Below are 17,367 nucleotides of genomic sequence, written 5' to 3' on the forward strand. Positions count from 1 at the left end.
GGTGAGAATTCTTTTCTCCTTAATGACAAGAGAGTATTAACAACATTACACGAAAATACAGCCACATTACGTTACGTTAATAACAAATACTTTCCTCATTTTCTCTCTCTCTCTCTCTCTCTCTCTCTCTCTCTCTCTCTCCAAACCAACAACCCACAAATCAGTACTGTACTGAATTTCTTTATGTCAGCTTTTTTCCTATTAATCCAATAGTTTTTTAGGACCAAACAATGGCAGAGAGAGAGAGAGAGAGAGAGAGAGAGAGAGAGGAGAGAGAGAGAGAGTGTTACAAGGATTAGGATGTCTCAAAGAGACAGTGTAGGGTTATTGAAGTCTAATCCTGAGAGAGAGAGGAGAGGAGAGAGAGAGGAAGAGAGAGAGAGAGAAGAAAGGAACTTACAAACTCTGATAATCACATTTCTGATCCCTGAGCCGAAACACATTATTATTATTATTATTATTATTATTATTATTATTATTATTATTATTATTATTATAACGCCGCCATCTTGGAACTCCCAAAAACCTCCTAACGTAACCTCACCTCTTCTCACTTTCCAGAACTCTGTTGCGTGCCTGACATATGGACGGCGGAGGGCGGAGTGGTCAGGGTGTGCACGCCCGTGAAGCAAGAGAGGTCCACGCCCACGCCCACGCCGACGTCCGGCACTCCTACTTCCACTCCGGTCTCCACTCCAGCTACGACGCCCACTCCACTCATCGCTCATCCAGCCCTCCCCACTATCCTCGCGCCCATTCAACAAGTGCCACTTGATCTGGTAAAGGCGGGCGGACTCTGCTCTTGGGATCAGGCTGGACTAGTACTATGGAGTTTACACACACACACGCACGCTCTCTCTCTCTCTCTCTCTCTCTCTCTCTCTCTGGGGACTACACATCGTCACCAATAGTCCTATGTTATTATTCTTGCAAACACCTCTCTCTCCTCTCTCCTCTCAACACCCTCCTCTCTCGTCTCTCTCTCTCTCTCTCGTCTCTCTCCTCTCTTCCCTCTTCTCTCTCTCTCTGGGGATCAGACATCGTCATTAAGAGTCCTATGCGATTTCTTTTACAAACGCCTTTCTGTCTCTCTCTCTCTCTCTCTCTCTCTCTCTCTTAGAAATCATTAATAATCCTTCAAGATTCCTTTTACATACACCTCTCTCTCTCTCTCTCTCTCTCTCTCTCTCCTCTCCTACAAAAAACTCGACGTCACCACAGTTGATATCACGCGGAAAACCGTCTACACTCCCTTTGACATCACAGACAAATTAATCCGAGTTGACGAAAAACTGCAATGGTTATTATAAGTTTCAATGACACTAAAGTAAATAAAAAACGAGCATACAGAAGTGGGCTAACAAATATTGTCAGCGGCACTTCCGCCTATCTCTTTATTGTTTTAAATCGTTCTTCTATCTAGTCATTCCTTCCTTAAAGAGTCTTCAAGTATCCTAAAGAATTATATAATGGGTTTTAGCTTGAGCGCAGGCGAAACAGTCTAGACCTATACTCTGTTTTTTTTTTTTCATCTGTCCATCTGCCTGTGTGGTGTTTTTGTATGGTAACACTGCGTCCCGGGCTTTAGATAGTTACATTCAGCTTACATTCAACGATTATAATAACATCCTATTTCGAATATTAAAGGTGTAATTCGCATACAGTAAATTATTAAAACACTTTTCAGTCGCAAATGTACTCCCAGATATCCTTTTATTTAGCTAAAACTTACACATAGCGTAACTATCTAAAGCCCGGGACGCAGTGTTACCATACAAAAACACCACAGGCGGATGGACAGATGAAAAAAAAAAACAGAGTATAGTTGCCATAATATTGAGAACAGGTGAAACAGAATAGGCCTAGTTGCCATAATATAAAGCACAAGGTGACTCAGTATAGACCTAGTTGCCATGATATTGAGAAAATGGTTTAGACCTAGTTGCCATAATATTGAGAACAGTAAAACAGTATAGACCTTAGGCGCCATGATAGTGGGAACAGGCGAAACGGTATAGTCCTAGTTGCGATAATATTGAGAACAGTAAAACAGTATAGACCTCGTTGCCATAATACACAGAATAAGGTGACACAGTATAGACCTAGTTGCCATGATATTGAGAAAAGGCGAAACAGCCTAGACCTAGTTGCCAAAATATAAAGAAGTAACTATAAGTAACGGGACAGACCAACTCTTCAAGGTCACAGCGGCACTCCATTTGCACCGCAAAGGTTCCAACAAAGTAAGTCCTGTTATTACCTCCGTGAGTCCGCCATTACTGTCAAAACCTACGTACGTAGCTGTTACGGAGACAGATAAATCAAATTCTCAACTTTACCGGCAGTCGCGTGACCATAGTCAATTTCACCCGTCCAACCCCGTTGCAGAAAAAAAAAAGAGCACTGGGTCAACTCTCTCTCATAATGCAAGAGTTGATTGCACAGACTATATCGATTGGGCAACGCTTTACACACTATCTTCTTCGGTAAGCTTTGCGTTTATATAAGCTGTTCTCACTAGTCTAGTTGGTCTCACGCTTCTATGGCCATGGTTCATCAAGAATTTTAAGGCTGGAAGAGACAATTTCCTCCATTTTATTACATAACCAGATGAACTACTGATACAAAATTGAAAAGACGAGGAAATCTCAAAACTGACCTCAACTTTTACCACATTTATTTAAAGTAAAATTCAACAATATACGATCAGTTTACAAGAAACACATTAAACTGACTCAGCTAAGTGTGGCAGCTTGATTATATCAAGAAATTTACACAAGGAAAAACGAGAAGCTTGCTTATAGCTTTAGTGGAAACGATACGAACAAGTCATCTGTAACTTTACATTACATTTTTTTTTTTATAGAACATTGCTTTAATTTCACATGCTAAATTCGCGTTAAGGAAAGGATTAAAACCATTTGTTTTGTAATAGGCTGACGTGGTTCGCTTTGATGAGGTTAAAATATTAGTAAAACTTACATAGTTCACCCTGTGCCCGTGGTTCGGTAACTACCAGTTAATGTCATTTGTCAGGCCCTTTGTGGACGAACGTAAAATCGTCAACAAAAACTGCAAATATAAACACAAACAAAAGGAATAAACATACACAAAAACATTTGCAAACTGCGCTGGTGAGAACCAGGATGCTGTGGTAGCCGTCCGTTTTACAAAAACATTTCGCATTGTGATAAACCAAGGCTTCCCAAACCATATGATATTGACCTTAAACGTCCTCAGGCGATGTCCCAATACACTATAGTTTACCCCAATAATTAGTGATCCCAGTTTTCTCTCAACGTCAAAATGTTATATAAAGAAAACGCAGTTTCCATTTTCTATTGGACTAACAACCACGGGTGACCTTATCATTTCGAACGGCATTTGTTGCTAGGAAACTTTGCTATCTAAGTTAGCAACTTTACTTGATAATGATTGGTTTGCCTTGAATAATTAATGAGAGAGAGAGAGAGAGAGAGAGAGGAGAGAGAGAGAGAGAGAGAGAGAGAGAGGAGAGACGAGACGAGGAATGGAGGAGAGAGGAGAGAGAAGGAGAGAGAGAGAGAGAGAGAGAGAGAGAGAGAGAGAGAGAGAGAGAGAGAGAGAGAGAGAGAGAGAGAGAGAGAGACAATGAATATACCATATAACTAAATATCATTTGATTCGTAGAAAAGTACTTTTTAAAACCCATTTATCTAATAAGATTTCCTTGTTGTGGTTATCTGAACCATTTCTAAACTCCACTAATGTACCAATGAGACAATTCTCAGTCTCTCAACAATAACCTTAACGTAATTAACAATTGATAAGCAACTAAATTCCGTCAGCAGAATTTATATTTTCCTCTGGGAACTAAATATGTGCTCAGTCTGTCTGAACCTAACCAGTTATTCTTGTCTACCTAGATACTAAAAACCTAATTGTTAGCTTAAATAAGCCAAATATGCCTAAACTTGTGAAGAGCAGCTAATGCGTCTAAAGCTACTTTATTAATGCATCCTCCTAAAAGCTGTCGAAGCAATTGACTAACATTCACTTTCCCCCACCAACAGCACGTCGTAGATTCCTGCGAAAACAACGATGTTGACCCCAACGTGACCCTTGACTACGTCCTGAACACGAACGGCACGGCGACGTGTAAGCTATGCGGAGAGATGCTCCCCTCCAGGAACCACTGGTACAGACACAAATACAAGACCCACGCCACGGCCCTCTTCCGGTGCGACGACTGCGGCGTCGTCTACAAGAGCAAGAAAGGCTACGAAACGCATATGGAGGTCAAACATGCGAAGTAAGTTACTACTGCTATAGTAGATTCACATCAGCCGTGCATTTGACGTCTAGGCAAGTCCCTGACGACGCTCCTGATTGGCTGTTGATAAACCAATGATAGGGCTTTTAACTCACAGTCTATCGAGAGAGTTCACATGAGTAGGATCTATGTTCCAGGTGGAACACACATCCTGCCTATATGAACTCTCTCTCGAGAGAGACTGAGTTTCCAGCCCTATCATTGGCTTATCAACATCCAATCAGGAGCGTCGTAAGGGACTGGCCTAGACATCAAATGCACGGCTGGTGTGAATATACTATAATCTACTACTTAGATTTAGCCAGCAATTTGCCGGCACGGGCTCTTGCTCCCAGAGCTGCTCGTAACTTTGAAATAGGCGTTTATTGAACTGCACTTGGCCACCTAGCGGTGGTGCGCGCGATTAGCTGTTTGTTTGATGTGAGATTAACTTATTTTCTCAAGTTCCTGAACAATTCTCCTTAGAATGCTTGTCTTATCCTGATGAACAGTCTTATCATCCGCTAAGGGCCTGATGTCAATAATTGAAATAACCACAGTGTCCTCTTCACTATTAGCTCTTGACTACGTGATGTGAATAATTGTCATAACCACAGTGTCCTATTGACTGTTAGACCTTCAATAACTGTGCAAGAATTTGGTCCATAGTAAAAGATGTTCTGCATCATGTCTTCTTGTGTGTATCTGTAGTGTTCGAAGATGGCAACCCACCAAGAATCCCAGCCATTGATTTAAAACTTGGTATTGCAGTGAATAGTACCTAGGATGTTTTCTTGAGCAGTTGGGGATTATGGGATTTTTACTACCCATAAACGCCTTACTCCCCTAAAGAACTATAAATTTCAGATGTAATTACCAGCAATAATAAGATGCTTCACAAATCACTGTAAGCCAAGTTCCTGAAAACAATTAGTAACTGTTTACATGTAAGTTCACTGATGCCCTAAAGTCAAATACCTGCCTGACAGGTGACACTGCACTGATGAGATGTTGAAGGCTTATTTAATAACATCCATTGTTACTGAAACTATGAGCAACATCCATTGTTACTGAAATTATCAGCATCATTCTGGAAAGGTCTAAAGATCAGATGCTGTGACTCAGAACATTCTGGGGGAAGTGCTTGAGGAAATACATTTGCACTACAAAAGCAATATTTGGCAAAGGTACGTTCATCACCATCGTGAATGATCTGGAACTTTTAGATACTGTACCTATTGTTGTTAAAAATGATGCAAAAGTAACTCATTTCAGAATTTTGGTATATTGTAGACCCACCAATGTACAAAGATGACCATACGCTAAAGGTGAGCACAGTGAGGTCTACAATTGTTTGGATATGTCTGCCTATGTAGTGGCTGCCTGGCAATCTGCATACAACCAGACATAATCTGGTACCTTTTAGCCCACAGTGGATACCAGGACCACACGATGAAAGTGTGCAAGAATGGAAAAATTAAGAAATTCCATACCCTAACCAACTCCTGATTATGAGGACCAGTCAGAAAAAAATCTAATCTTCCACAGTAAGTCATCCAGCATGGCTTTCATGGAAGACAAAAACATTTGGAAGGAGAAACTGCAAGAGTGGTTGCTCCTTGTAAGCGCTACGAAATTGTTGCTCAGAATCTTCAGCCCCCTGACCTACTAGTTCCCACAGAGGGAAAGAACTGAATACCATAATTCTACATAAATTTACCAACTAAGTTATAAAACGTGAAGTCCTCAAAATCACCTGGGTTGTTTACATTATTACAGCTCTTCCTATGAAAGACACCTACAATTCCACAAAATGAGAAGTGTCCCACACACATAACTGAAGACATTACTCTTACTGCTTCTCGAAATCATAGAGGGAGCCCCAAAGGGATTGTTATTTTACAAGACTGTAAGAAAAATCACAATAAAAACCATTAACTACTGCACAGAAACTTGTTTTTTTTAAAGACTGTCAGAGAATCACAATAAAAACCATTAACTACAGCACAGAAACTTGTTTTTTTGCAAGACCGTCAGAGAATAACATTAAAAAACATTAACTATAGCACAGAAACTTGCTTTTTTACAAGACTGCCAGAGAATCATAATAAAAACCATTAACAACAGGACAGAAACTTGTTTCTTTTACAAAACTGTCAAAAATCACAATAAAAACCATTAACTACTGCACAGAAACTTGTTTTTTTAAAAGACTGTCAGAGAATCACAATAAAAACCATTAACTACAGCACAGAAACTTGTTTTCTTGCAAGATTGTCAGAGATTAACATTAAAAAACATTAACTACAGCACAGAAACTTGCTTTTTTACAAGACTGCCAGAGAATCACAATAAAAACCATTAACAACAGGACAGAAACTTGTTTCTTTTACAAAACTGTCAAAAATCACAATAAAAACCATTAACTATAGCACAGAAACTCTTGCTCGCACACTTACCTCTTCTCGAGGCTACCAAATAGCAAAAATTGCGATGCATTAATCAATAAAAATGGAGTAAGAAACTCCCAGAGAAGACAAAGACCAGAACAGATGTCAACAGAGACACGGAAGAGCTACGTATATCACCCATGAAAATCAATAGATTATTACACCCCTCGTTTTATCGACGAAACTTCCAGCCAATCACAAACTGCAATTCAAATGAACTTAAATCTAACGGAGCCGCTCCATGCACTGTTAGCAATGCAGCGAATGTTCGCTGATAAAGCTGACATGCGGTTAAGGTCGGAATTCAACACGACAGGGCCACTAACACACCCTCTGCATTCTTAACTTAGCACTAATGACAGGTGCGGGTCTGGAAACTTACAGAATTTAACCGTACTCAGGAATACTTTCCGAGTTTACAAGTAATCAATTGGATATACCTATTTGAGCTTAAACTATTATGGATAGAATAGAATGTAGAACTTAGGCCAAAGGCTGGTAACTACGAGGTCATTCAGTACTGAAACGGAAATTAACAGTCAAAAGGTTTTAAAGGAATAATAGGAGGAAAAGCCTCGCAGTTGCACTATGAAACGATTGTCAGGAAAGGGTGGGAAGTTAGATGGAAGGAAGAGAATATGAACGGAGGTACCGTAAAAGGAACGAAAGGGGTTGCAGCTACGGGCCGAAGGCACGCTGCAAAGAACCTTGAGTAATGCCTACAGTGCGCCACATGAGGTGCACTGACGGCACTAACCCCACCCCACCCCCGACCGCATTAAACATTCATGGCGAAGATGAAAGTAATATCGAGGTTATAAGTAAAGAATATTCTGAAATAGAAAATGTTATTTGTGGAGCATGATTAGACAATACAGCTGTCTCTGTATTATTTCATTTAGCCAGACGGGTAGCTGTGCTAAAATCATTAAACTATTTATCAACCTAATTTATTAGCCTATCTATAATTCAAAAGGATAAAAAAAAAAAAAAAAAAACCAAAAATTAATTTAACAGCCACTGGTAATCATCTTTTAGTTTTACCAGCCACTTAATTATTGACAATGCTTTTTCATACATATATATATCATACATATATATATTCTATATATTATATATATATATATATATATATAATATATATATATATTATATATATATATATATATATATATAGATATATATATATATATATATATATGATTACGATTACAGGAAAATGATAGTCAGAAATCCAAGCGCTTTCGTCTTTACTAAGACAATGCTTATTTAATGAAGTCACATGCATCCACTGTGATTTTTTAAGCATATATATATATATATATATATATATATATGTATAGTGGTACCTCAAGATACGAAATTAATCCGTTCCGAGGCGGCCAGGGTATCATGAGTTTTTTGTATCTTGGAACACATTTTACATGTAAAATGGCTAATCCGTTCCAAGCCCTCCAAAAACACCCCAGTAAATTATATTTCCAGGCCTAAATCACATGTTCTAGGGTTACAACGCCGATCCGACGGAAGAAATATGACTCCAAAAAGGCAAAATACTGTACATACTTGAGTAATATTCAACTGAATGTAATGTTCAACCCCATTTTATTAGGACTTTAGCATATGTCCCTTAGCAATAAGCCTAGACTATGTTAGCGGTTGCTACTGTAGCCTAGTCTATGATTCTGACATCTAAACCTAAGAGCTAAAAGCTTAGAATATGCCAATAAAATGTATAAATAATCAGTATGTACTCATTTCAAATAATTATTAATTAATCATTAACTATAATACACAAACAAACAAAAAACAAACCTTCCAATCGAGTTGTTACATTCAGCTCTTACCTGTCTTACGAGTATCGAACGAGCGCCATGCAATCAGTTTTCCTAGCACACAGTAAGCCATAAATTGTCATTAATATCTCTCTTCAACTAATGAAACTACCAAACAGTATAATAACCATTCATTTCTATTCTTTATTCTATCTTTACCTAATGGAGATACCGAGTTACTGACAGCTATAATGAAACATACGTATACGTAACGTAATAATAAAACAGAAGAAGAATTCTAAAAAATACGTCTTTGTTGGCAGTCTGATTTATTTTATATTTTATGATATCTAATTCACAATTTTTTTATTAAATGTATTGCATGTACTCATTTCAAATAATTATTAAGAAACCATTAACTATAATAAACAAAAAAAAAAAGCTTCCAAACGTCTGTTTACATCCAGCACTTACGAGTATCGAACGATCGACAAGCAATCACTTTCATTATCTCTCTTCAACTACTGAAACTACAAAACAGTGTAATAACCATTCATTTCTATTCTTTATTCTATCTTTACCTAATGTTTTTATTTTATTAAATGTATTGCATGAATAAGTTTTTCAATTTACAGCATCCTTTTACCAATAGAATACTTAAAGCACAAGGGGTAGATGCTGACCAATAGGAGAGCAGGACCTTATGGGGTGACTAGCATCAGGAACCAATGGGAGAGCGGGAGGATGGTGGTGAGTTTACTCAGTTGGCGGCGTGGGAGTTTTAAAATTGTTCTCGGTGGTCCGGGCGAATCTCGGGACTTTACAGCAACAACCTTTCGTATCTTGAAAACTTTTCGTATGTAGAGCAGTAAAATTTTTCGCATTGGCTTTCGTATCTCGAGTTTTTCGTAAGTAGAGCCTTTCGTATCTCGAGGTACTACTGTGTATATATATATATATATATATATATATATATATATATATATATATATATATATATAGATATATTTATATATATTCTGATTTCAGCTTCTTCAGGTATTTCACCATGACCTTCTCTTGTCCAACTTTGCTCTTTATAATCAAATCTATTTAAAAAGTACTAAATATTCTCTTCATAATCAAACCTATTTAATAAGTACTAAATATTCCACTCCTACTTCATTCAAATAACCATATTTAATGATACTGGCAATCATCACTGTGAGAGATAACTTATGAAACTCCTGTTCTTACAAAGAACTTTTCCAATAACCTATTTTTTATTTTTTCATGGGGACCTATTTTTCATCTTGATACAAAGTCAATTTCGCATATACTGACATTTCCTACATACCCCCCCCACACCTCCCACCCCACCAAAACAAAAAACAGACCCATCTAAAATCCTAATTTTTCTTTCAGCAAACCCCCTACCCCACCTCACCCACCCCCATACATCCCAACGGAACCACACTAAAAAAAAAAAACCAGAAAAAAAAAAAAACCACCCCCTAGGGTTTTGGGTGTTCGTTACCTAGAGGTAATTTTTCTGGGGGGAGCACTATTTTTATGATATTGACAGTCTTTTGTTTATGTTTTTACGGTAAACACTAACGGGGTTGTGGTTCTGAACACGCCGCAAAGGTGATTTAAAAAAAAAAAAAAAATCCTTTCTAACCCTCTTCCCTCCTCCGGCAGGATAAAAATAAGCTCCGGCGAGCGCCCTCGGAAGCGAGACTGGGAAGGCGTCAACAGAGCCATGGAGGAGGCCAAGAGACAGCAGGAGGAGGCCATGGTCAGCGCCATCATCGCCAGGGTCAAGCTAGAGTGCGCCATGGAGGGCGAGGACTGCTCTAGACGAGGATACCAGAAGCACTAATGAACGTCGAGACTGAACGAGTAATATATAAAGTCAGACGGTGGAATGGATAGGACAGAATCAATTTTGTATATATATCTATTAATTCCAGAAACGTATATTATATAGTAGGTTACTCGAATGGCCTCCGAGGGGAAATAATACATATATTAATTCCAGAGACGTTATAATTATAGCAGGTTACTCGCAACGCCTCCGAGGGGGAAAGAAAATATAGAAAACGTGAAGAAAGAAAATTATAGAAAACGTATGAAAGTGAGATCGTGGGTTGTTATTCACGGATATGTTCCGCTGAAAAAATCAATATACAAAATAAAAATAAACGTCTAAGTGTTGTGCCTGCGACACCCGACCAGAAATCGAAAGGCAGTGAATTATTAAGATTAATATAATATATACGAAAAGGTAACCTTCAAAGACAAGACAGACAGAGAAAGAAAGAAAAAATAAGCTTTAATTTAGTGTTACATACAGGGGTCTTCATCCCAACCTCTCAATGTTTAAGGATAATATTCGAGACTAGGAATAATACTATTACTATTACTACTACTAACTCTACTATTACTACTACTACTATTACTACTACTACTACTACTACTACTATTAATAATTATAAAAATACTCCTATAGTACCAGACCATTTTACTTTGATAGGAAGCCCACGGATAACATTTTTCTACAAGAATTCTCTCGTGTTCACTGTGTGAATGACCGTCTCCTTCTTCTTCCTTTTTGCAATAGAAAACGCTCCAGAACGAATAGAAAACGGGAATCGATCCCTAACTATAATGAGACTTCTTGTGGGGGTTAAGTAACAACGAAACTGTGGAAAAAAATAAAAAAAATAAAATAGCTGGACGCCGAGTCACTGATCTTGTGGAAAAGAATGACGGATGATTATTATATTACAAAGTCTTACTTACCTTTTTCAGTGACGCTTCGAGGTGAAAACTGTCTGGAAAATAGAAAAAAAGTGAAAATGTGATATATATATATAACTAAGAACGAAGAAAAAGGTTAGCATTAACATAAGAAAAAAAGATAAAAGCAAGGACGTACGTGTAAAAATTATACATAAAAATTATATATATTCAATATATAAATATTAAGGAAAGTCCCACTTCAACAAACTCTCTGTCTCTCTATCTCTTATTCACTGGGGTGGGGGCCTCCTGTTTGTTCCCCCCCCCCACCCTCACCCCAGGCGTCATATTTCTAGTACACAAGAAGGACAACAAACAGTATTCTTAAGTATCTTGATTCTGTAGACATGATTTTTCTGTAGATAAATGCGAGTTCATACACCTTCATGATACCTCAAAAGGAAACCATAGCCATTAGCTGACCTCTTTTTGCAGAGGGTGATTGATAATCATAGACAGGAAAGCTCAGTTCAATTAATGAAGATAAAGGTGAACATACACACACATACATACATATATACATATATTCATACATATTTAAAGATAGATATATCAGCAACTACAAGATCACCCCACCGTTAGGCCTGAGTAAAATGAAAACTATAATTTCTTTTGCAAGTTTCCAAGGCTAAACTTTAAAAAGTCTAGGAAAAAAAATTAAGTCTTTTGGTAGAACAGAACTTAAATTTTGAAGTGATGCCATATCTATATTCAAATACTCTGCCAGGGAGTTACCAATGGACTGCATATTTCAAATCAATATATAAAGTTATCAATGAACTACCTATTTCAAAACAATATATAAAATTTAGCTTTGAATTTTGTGTAGACAACAACTTGAAGACGATTTTGTGAAGATAAATTCTTTTTATTAATGATTAAATTCCTTTAATATTTCAGATAAAAACTACTAACCAAATTCTATACGAGAGTTTTTATTAATAATTAAATTTCTTTAATACTTCAGGTAAAACCATAAACACAAAAAGAAGTTACGTTTAGTTTAATGTCTGCTCAATGGCATCACTGTTTCACTCATAACTATTCTTAACAAAAATATAAAATAAAACTGCATATTTAGAGAAGCAGGTTGTATAGAAATACACATATCTGGAATACTACAAGATTCAGGTTTAACGATGATGATTAGGTATTGTATACATGAGTATCTGAACTTATACATACACATAGTACATTTTATATATATATATATATATATATATATTATATATATATATATATATATATATATATATATATATATATATATATATATATATATATATATATATATATATATATATATATATATATATATATATATATATATATATATATATATATATATATATATATATATATATATATATATATATATATATATATATGTATTATATATATATATATATATATATATATATATATATATATATATATATATATATATATATATATATATATATATATACATACACACCAGAAAAGCTAACTTCTCCAGGAGATTAGTATATCCTGGACATATATTGTAACACACAACTACAAACATCCCAAGTACATTCATACAATTGTGTACACACACACACACACACAAACGTTACATACACCTCACATACGCCACAGTTCCACAAAAACGAAGAACCTACAAAAAAAAAGACATTTTCTCATTCCTCGACAAAACAAAAAAGAAAAAAATGGTTTAAAAAAATTCGCGAAAGATCTAATAACAAATAAAATACATATATAAAAAACAAAGAAAGATAAAAAAACATTTTTGGTGCTCCTTTTGTCCAGTATATTATCTCATGAACATTTAAAAAAAAAAAAAACTTAATTTTTTCCTCTATACGGTAGAGTAGAAAATCAATAAAAAAAAAATTTTCAACAAATTTAGTGATAATTTTTTTTGGTCGCTTGCTGTGAATGTGTGTGTTGGAAAGATAATAATAATTAATAATAATAATAATACAAGAATATTGTGCAATTTCTTCATCTCGATGTGTTTCTATCGTCATATATATATTTAACAAAGAGAGAAGTCGTTCCAGCATCTTTTTCAAGAGATTCTGTCATAGATTATTAATATAATATGAATTATAAATATATATATAGACATATATATATGAATAGCATAAGACACTGTGCCACAACAAGAAAAAAAATTTATATATGAATTTTTTTTTTAAATATTCTCTGGGCATTTTGTTAAACCTCTCTTCCCACTGGAAAATTGTGTGTGTGTTAAGTGAAACCTAAGTGCAGTTTTTGATATATAAGTATATCTATCAACGAATTTAGCGTCTTGTTTTTTATTTTGAAAACGCACGAGTTGATATTTTCTTCAAAACATTACCTTTCCGGATGTGTTCACCTGGGTCTATCTATATATATATATAGCTAGCTCATCCATTATTCCTAGGTACGCTCTCAGTGATATTATACTCTATTTTCGTTATGGTTTCCTCGGTAGATGATTTTTCCCCTCATGTCTGTATATCCTTTGCTGCCTCTTCATATAATATATATATAATATATATATATATATATATATATATATATATATATATATATATATATATATATATATTATATATATATAATATAAAATATATATATATACATATATATATATATGATATATATATATATATTATTATATATATATATATATATATATATATGTTTCCAATATACTGAAAATACAAGGTGTCCGTAAAGTCCTAGTACCATTACAAGTATTTATTGCTCAGAAACCATATAACGTAGAGTAATGTAAGTTTTTTTTTGTAGAACGTAGTATTCTGGATGTAAACTTGAGGAAATGTAGAACATTCTACAAAAAACTGCATTGCTCTATGTTATATGATTTCTGAGGAACGAATATTTTTAATGGTACTGGGATTTTATGGATGCCTTTTACGTGTAAGAACACAATCTTCCCTCTGAACTGCGGTAACGCTGTCAAAGTCACAATATCTAAAAGTCCTTTTAAAATATATAAAAAAAACGAGTCAGCCTTCATCGATATCCAGTCGCTCCTCCTCAATATATGGAATATAAATAGTCAAATGCCACAGGAAATGTGAAATAACTAAGTGGTATCTAGGCCTTTCGACACAAGGTCCTTGACTATAGTAGATTCACATCAACCGTGCACACCTGATGTCTAGGCCAGTCCCTTACGACGCTCCTGATTGGCTGTTGATGAGCCAATCACAGGTTGGACACACTCAGTCTCTCGACAGCGTTCACAATGGCAGGATGTGTGCTCCACCTCCCCTGAGGGATACTTTTGAAAGACGTATCCCTCAGGAGAGGTGGGACATACATCCTGCCTATGTGAACTTTCGAGAGAGACTGAGAGTTTCCAACCCTATGATTGGCTTTTCAACAACCAATCAGGAGCGTCGTAAGGGACTGGCCTAGACAACAGATGTGCACGGTTGATGTGAATCTACTATAGCAGTCCGCGTCGTTCCACTTTTCCTTCGTGGCATTTGTCTTCGTTTATACATTCACACGTGTCATATCTTCGTGAATCAGTTATACATATGGAATATATACATATACGTATACAATGTATACCCGAGTGTATTTAGGTCCGTATGCGTAAACACTGAGATAGACATACACATACATGGAATGCATATGCTTGCATTTATACATATTATTCCCAGTGCAAAATATTCTTCATAAAATTCGACAACAGCGATAGAACAGTGTTCAACAAAGGATACATAACTTTAAAAGAAATAATTTTAAAAAACCTTGTGACTCCGCTGTAAAATTCCGGCCCACCGTCATTCTCCCTTTTTGATCGCATTCTTTACCAATCTCCCTTTTTAATAGCACTTTCTTTGTCATTCTCCCTTTTAATCGCTTTCTTTGTCTCTCTCTCTCTTGATTTCGCCTCCACTTTCGAACCAAATATAATTATCAATCACTTGCTTTATATCGGAGATACCAAAGAATTAACTTTTAAGGTTCGTTTCTTAGGGGTACGAATATTATTAATATAAGTATTTATTAGACATAATATTTTCAAATACCTTGTAGTAGGATTTTGTTATTTCTGTCGCAATGTAGAAAGCATCTGTGATACAGCGTTGACTTCTTAATATTTTTTTTTTTAAGTTTAGGATCTGTCTTCTTCATTTTTGGGCGTCTAAGTCATCCTCGGTACGTCTTTCAATTCCTCAGTGACGTACCGAGTCTAGTACTAACTGGGTCGAGAAGTGATTTTCGAAAATGCCACGTTACCAGTGAAAATTTTGGGTAGTCAGTCAGTCAGTCAGTTGTTCACAAATCTAAGTTATGGAGACTTGATAATTTCAAATCGCTGCTGACTCAAGATTTCTGTAGATTTCGAGAGTGAAAAATTGATTAAATTCTCCTAATAGTTGTGAGACGAAATTAACCTGACAAAATTTTGCATTCCATTAAAATCCTCACCAAAACTATTTCAGTTCTGACGCCTCTTGCACAGTAAGTTGAAAAAAATAACCCTTCAAGGAGTTCGGGGTACGCGTTCAAGTACCTGAGCCTAGCTAACGGAAAACGCTAATAATAGGAAACGGGTCTACTTAATGAGAAGCCAAAGAAGAAAAAAAATAAGCAAAAAAAAGTAGCCAAAGAATGAATACCAAAGATATAGGTTAAGATAGCTGACAGTCATTTATTGTTGCTTTTTTGTTGTTTAATTAGTTCACTAAGGTTGTTAAATCCAACTCCGTTACCGTTAATCAACTACACATGATTTCAAACAGGGTCTTTCCCGTGTCAATTATGTGGGTGTTTCGTAGTGTATTAGATTTTATCCGAGCAATGAGCAAAAGCATGCTTTCCAAGTTATACCAGATACAATGATTCTTTCACAATTACTACTACCGATTCATTCATTCATTCACTGCACACGTCGCTCTGCCTCTTTAACCTCGCCACTTTGTAAGAGAACCTCTTCTGGCATCTTTGTCAATCCATACTGCAAACATAAACGACAACAACAAAAATATACCGGTGCGCATGGAGGAATTTCTGCGCTGCAGAAATTCTGCTCAAATTCTCCTTTTATTGCTTCGTTTTGCCACAACCATCTCAGTTCCCAAAGTCTTTTCGTCTGTTACGATTTGAATTTCCACCCATTTCAACAATCAAAACCCTGTTCTTATACAGGTAATGCATATTATTCCAAGGCTGCATGAATGGCATTTTTATGTAGAAACCTTAAAAAGATCTGTTACATTTTGGACGCGATGCAGCAAAAGTATAGGATCATTTCATTTGCCTAACAATCCTGAAGTTTATCCTTTGTTCCTGTATAGCCTATATATACCGCCAACCCGCCTAACCTGCGTTTCACTTGTAGACCTGGATAGCCGAAGTGCGTGGTTTTGTTGCCGGGTGGTCGCAGCCATTTTTTATCATCGTGTTTCTTCTGTGATATTAGCTAACGTGCACATGTTAGGTTCGTCTAGCATCTATGTGTTAGCTTTTCTAGCATGGATTCATGTGTTAGTTTTTTGTATCATTATAAGCTCAACTGCCAATGTTCGTCTTTTAGAGTGTTCTGTTTCTTCATAATACAAGGGATTGTAACGAAAGTCTACGCTGATTACTGTTTTTGAAAAGGACTTCCCACTTATATGCAGTCAACTCTAGTACTAGTATATGGTTTGGGTTGCTACTGATGCAAGCCTGTAAGTTACTAGTGACTTTGGCTAATGTATTGTGCCCACCTCATAGTTCCTTTCATCATCTGAACAGCGGGAAAAAGTTAATATTGATTAGATGTCATTTTACTGTACAAAGATAACTTGAGGCAACTTAAGCCAATATTATCTGATAATACTTTGGTTGCATAAGAACCCAAGTCGTAAATGTTTAACATTGTGTGCAACCAACCAGTCACTTTCGCCAACAATTAAATAACGTATACTAGGGGTTGACTGTATGTGTATGTATAAATATATAATGTATATATATATATATATATATATATATATATATATATATATATATATATATATATATATATAATATAATATAATATATTTTATATATATATATGTGT

General features: G+C 35.9%; 1 protein-coding gene across 1 annotated transcript in view; it reads left to right on the forward strand.

The window, feature by feature from the left end:
- LOC135196357 (protein tramtrack, alpha isoform-like) overlaps nucleotides 1-12,507 on the forward strand; it is a 215,329-nt gene extending 202,822 nt beyond the window's left edge. Inside the window, exons 6-8 of the mRNA XM_064223135.1 lie at nucleotides 562-779; nucleotides 4,053-4,291; nucleotides 10,197-12,507. Of these exons, the coding sequence (XP_064079205.1) occupies nucleotides 562-779; nucleotides 4,053-4,291; nucleotides 10,197-10,377 (638 nt within the window). The 3' untranslated portion in view covers nucleotides 10,378-12,507. The remainder of the gene's footprint in view (nucleotides 1-561; nucleotides 780-4,052; nucleotides 4,292-10,196) is intronic.
- The last annotated feature ends 4,860 nt before the right edge of the window (nucleotides 12,508-17,367 follow it).

The sequence above is a fragment of the Macrobrachium nipponense genome, chromosome 17, assembly GCF_015104395.2.
Source record: "Macrobrachium nipponense isolate FS-2020 chromosome 17, ASM1510439v2, whole genome shotgun sequence".
Lineage (NCBI taxonomy): Eukaryota > Metazoa > Arthropoda > Malacostraca > Decapoda > Palaemonidae > Macrobrachium > Macrobrachium nipponense.